This window comes from Danio rerio, chromosome 13 (genome assembly GCF_049306965.1).
Source record: "Danio rerio strain Tuebingen ecotype United States chromosome 13, GRCz12tu, whole genome shotgun sequence".
NCBI lineage: Eukaryota > Metazoa > Chordata > Actinopteri > Cypriniformes > Danionidae > Danio > Danio rerio.
Window position 1 is genome coordinate 49980001 of NC_133188.1, and position 5000 is coordinate 49985000.

At 33.2% G+C, this 5000-nt stretch overlaps 1 protein-coding gene across 15 annotated transcripts in view; it reads right to left on the minus strand.

Annotated features, from left to right (window-relative positions):
- Nucleotides 1–5000, minus strand: part of fgfr2 (fibroblast growth factor receptor 2) — a 131537-nt gene that overhangs the window by 46191 nt on the left and 80346 nt on the right. For 6 of the 15 annotated variants that reach the window (NM_178303.3, XM_073919390.1, XM_073919392.1 and 3 more), the window contains one exon: nt 1996–2192. In NM_178303.3, coding sequence (NP_840088.2) covers nt 1996–2192 — 197 coding nt within the window. Of the gene's footprint in view, nt 1–1988; nt 2193–5000 lie in introns of all 15 variants that reach the window. The other 9 variants (XM_068224940.2, XM_073919391.1, XM_068224939.2 and 6 more) reach the window with 2 other exon arrangements.

Sequence of the window (5000 nt, forward strand, 5' to 3'; positions counted from 1 at the left end):
TTTTTTAACTAGTTTTTGACACTGACTTACTCTTGTTTGTGGTTTTTAGTTATTTTGAAGCACATTGGTCAACTTGGGTTGATTTTAAATGTGTTATATAAATAAAAGGTCATTGACTATGTTTACATGGACATCAGTAATCGAAATATTTGCCCTAATCTGAATAAGACAACAATATGATGAAGGTGTTTACAAGAGTTGCTTTTTTAAAAGTTCCTTTCATGCTCCCGTTTTACATGTTATAGTACATACAGTTGAAATCAGAATTATTAGCCCCCCGGTTTAATTTTTTTCCCCAATTTCTGTTCAACGGAGAGCAGATTTTTTTCAACACATTTTTAAACATAATAGTTTTAATAACTCATTTCTAATAACTGATTTATTTTATCTTTGCCATAATAACAGTACATAATATTTGACAAGATATTATCAAGACACTTCTATACAGCTTAAAGTGACATTTAAAGGCTTAACTAGGTCATTAAGGTTACCTAGGCAGGTTAGGGTAATTAGGCAAGTTATTGTATAATGTTGGTTTGTTCTGTAGACAAAAAAAATTCGCTTGAAAGGGGCTGATAATTTTGTCCTTAAAATGGTGTTTAAAAAATTAATAACTGCTTTTATTCAAGCCGAAATAAATCAAATAAGACTTTCTCCAGAAGAAAAAAACATTATCAGACATACTGTGAAAATGTCCTTGCTCTGTCAAACATCATTTGGGAAATATTTAAAAAAATTCAAAGGGTGGCTAATAATTCTGACTTCAATTGTAGATCGATTTACGTCATTGCGTCATCACACTATCGACGTTTCCTCCAGAGTTTTATGTAATTTTGAGTTAATTTTTCACCTTTAACTGCAAATTGGCACTTTCATTTTCATTCAGGAACATTTCATTCATGCCCCCATGACAAACTTTTGGATGCGAGTATGAAGTAAGAACTGCTGGAAGAGTGTTGTTTTAATGGAATATGATACCACATACCGAATGGAAAGGGAAAAAAGTATCTGTAATCACTTACTGACTCAGTTGGTGCAGAGAATAGTAATGTAATGTAATTTAACGTGTATTTATATAGCGCATTTATTGTGTATGGCCATACACCCAAAGCGCTTCACAATCATGAGGGGGGGTCTCTCCACACCACCACCAGTGTGCAGCATCCACTTGGATGATGCAACGGCTGCCACAGGACAACGGTGCCAGTGCGCTCACCAAACACCAGCTATGGGTGGAGTGGAGAGACAGTGATAGAGCCAATTCGGTGGAAGGGGATGATTGGGAGGTCATGATCGTAAGGGCCGATAGTGGGACTTTGGCCAGGACACCGGAATTACACCCCTGCTCTTTCACGAGAAGTGCCATGGGATTTTTAATAACCACAGAGAGTCAGGACCTCGGTTTAACGTCTCATCCGAAAGACGGCGCCCACTGACAGTGTAGTGTCCCCTTCACTTTTACTGGGGCATTAGGACTCACACAGACCACAGGTTGAGCGCCCCCTGCTGGCCTCACTAACACCACTTCCAACAGCAACCTAGTGTTCCCTAGTGGTCTCCCATTCAGGTACTGACCAGGCTCAGCCCTGCTTAGCTTCAGTGAGTAACCGGTCTTGGGCTGCAGGGTGACATGGCTGTGGCATAACAAACAGCTGTGTGAAACAGCTGTGTGTGTATGGAATATCCTATCAAAAAATGCGCCTAAAAGTCCTACACGGCGGCAATAGTTTGATTGTGGTGTTTACATGTCTGTACTGCACTTCAATAATGCCAGTAAAATAGGAATACTCCAAGTCTTAACTCCATTTATGTTTAGTTGGATAAGGTAATAAAAAAAAAAAATCGCTGTTTACATAGTGGACTTTTGATCAGAGTATTGTCCTAATCGTATAAAAATCGGAGAATTGGTGTCCATGTAAACGTGCTTATTGTCATTATTAGTGTGAATGTAAGTGTGTATAAGGTTTCTGGAACTCTTTATCTACTTTCTGTTACCTGGCGGCGCAGGGGGATCTGTTTGGTGAGCTTGTGCACTGCTGGCTGACTGCTGAAATCAGGCTTCTTAGCCGACGTCCTCATCCGGCAAACCACCACGATCACCACCATACAGGCGATCAGAAACACACCTATACAGTAGATGGCGATCTCCACATAATCTGGAGGATAATCCGTCTCGATGGGATTCGTCTCAGCTGTGAAGCAATATTCAGAAGTGTTTGACTGTGCTAAAGGTCTCAGTTGATGCTTTGTTAACAGAGTGAATTGTATATTAAAATAAAGTGTGACCAATAATAAATTATGATACAGGTGAAGAATACCGAACCAGAAACTTTAATGTTGGTAAAGCATATTATAAGATGCTTATGAAGGACATTAAGGTATCTGGGAAGGATATTGGGTCAGTAGGAAGAATGGGAAGAAATGAGAGAGGAAGAGACACACACACACACACTCACACACACACATCACACACTGAGGGTTTTTCAAAGACACTAAATCTATCTAAATTTGCACTGATAACTTTCTTTTTAAAGGTTATAGCAATAAATAACCAATAAAGACACTCTGACTACTCAAACAAGATTAATCATATTAAATATGTAGAAAACTAAGAAAAATGTATGTATAAATCAGTTAAATCAGTTAAAAACATATATTTTAATGATTTTTATGGTTATAGTATAATTTAGTTACCATTATAGTTTTTTTTTTCAATTATAGTTTTAATTTGTTTTAATTTATCTCTTTTAATTTAAATATTCAAATGTTTGTCAAAATAAATAAATAAATAAATAAATGAATAAATACATAATAACAACAGCATTTATTTATATTTATAAATAGTTTTTTTAATACAGCTTTATTTGCTTTTATTTTTCTCTTTTAATTTAAATGTTCAAGTGTTTGTCGAAATAATTAAAGAAATGAATATATAAATAAATCAATACATAATAACAACATTTATTTATTTATTTATCTATTAAATATGTCTATATTTTTTTAAAATATACTTTCTTGATGATTTGTTGAAATAGAACTATAAATTGTTTGTTCAAATTATAGTTTAAATTTGTTTTTATTTTTCTCTTTTAATTTAAATGTTCTGGTGTTTGTCAAAAAATAAAATACATAATACAAATAAAATGATAATAACAATAATAATAATTGGGTTGAGGAGTGGATCTTGTTTTGTTTATTGAAAGAAAATTGTAAAGATGCTGTTACTACTCACATATAAAATCAATAAAAACTTAATCACAAAAAATACAGTTTTAATTTGTTTTTAGTTTGTCTTTTAATTGAAATGCTCAAGTGTTTGTTAAAACAATTTAAAAAGAAAAAAAGATAAAAACAAATTATTAATAACAACAATAATAACAAAATTTATTTAATTATTAAATATGACTATAATTTTATTTAATTTTATTTATTTATTGTTTTATTCTATATTTCCTTGATGAGTTGTAGAACAAAATTCTAAATAGTTTTTTAACTTGTAGTTTTAATTTATTTTTTCTCTTTTAATTTAAATGTTTAAGAGTTTTTTTTTAAATAAACCAAATAATAAAATAAATAAATAAATAAATATAGAAATAATAATAATGATAATAATAATAATACAGTATTTATTATTTTATTTTATTTATTAAATATATCTATATTTTTATTTTATTTATTTATTGTTTTAATATATATATATATATATATATATATATATATATATATATATATATATATTTTTTTTTTTTTTTTTTTTTTTTTCTCCTTGACAATTTGTTAATAAAACGTTAACATGTCTGCCTTATAACATTTTTTTTCGGCTTAGTCCCTTTATTCATCAGGGGTCACCAAAGTGGAATGAACCGCCAACTTATCCAGCATTTGTTTTACCTAGTAGATGCCCTTCCAGCTGCAACCCAGTACTGGGAAACCCATACACACTCATTCACACTCATACACTACGGCCATTTTAGCTAATTCAATTCACCTATATCACATGTGATTAAACTGTGGTGGGAACCGGAGCACCTGAAGGAAACCCACGCCAACACGAGGAGAACATGCAACCAGCGACCTTCTTGCTGTGAGGCAACAGTGTTAACCACAGAGCCACTGTGTCACCCTTTTTTATTCATTTATTTCTTACTTTTTCTTTTACTTATTGAGTATTTTATATACATTTCCTTGAAGACGTGGTGGAATGAAAGTAAAACACAAGGAATCTCATGTCTCCATAAGAACTCATGTTAAACTAAAGTTACTAAAAGTCAGCAAAGATAAATAAAAGCAAAACAATTTGATTGTACATCACGCTAAATGATGTGGTCTGCAATGGCCTAAGTTATAAAAAGCTTTTACACACACACACACACACACACACACACACACACACACACACACACACACACACACACACACACACACACACACACACACACACACACACACAGCTTTATTTCAATAAACATTCATGTTGTTTCAAATAACAAAAAAAGGTTTTGGTTAACTTTAATAACCCGAGTTCAACAGGAGTTCATATCAAGACATATGAGAGAGTTTTCTACGGGAGGAACGTCTAAAACCTAAGTCTGATCTTCCTTTAATAACTGCGATATTAAAAAAAGAGCTCTTCGGTGATCAGAGCATATTTCCTGACACTCAATGGGCCCTGCAAACATACACACGCTAAGAAAAATGCTTTACATATGACCACAGTACTCAAGTACTTCCTGACACTTGAAGTCCTTCAGAAACACACACACACACACACACACACACACATCTGTCTGACCGCAGACCAGTAAGTGCTGCCATTTGCGGTCAAAGATTTCGCCTGTTTCCGTGTCAGGAAATGGACTCTTATTAAAATGCATTGAGGTGAGCGCTGTTGCATTATGCATGTTAGTGTGAACACAAAATAGTGAAATGCTGCACATAAAACTATGAAACACGTCAGATTTTTTTGTTCAATCTGGCAAAAATGTGTGGACATGCAACAA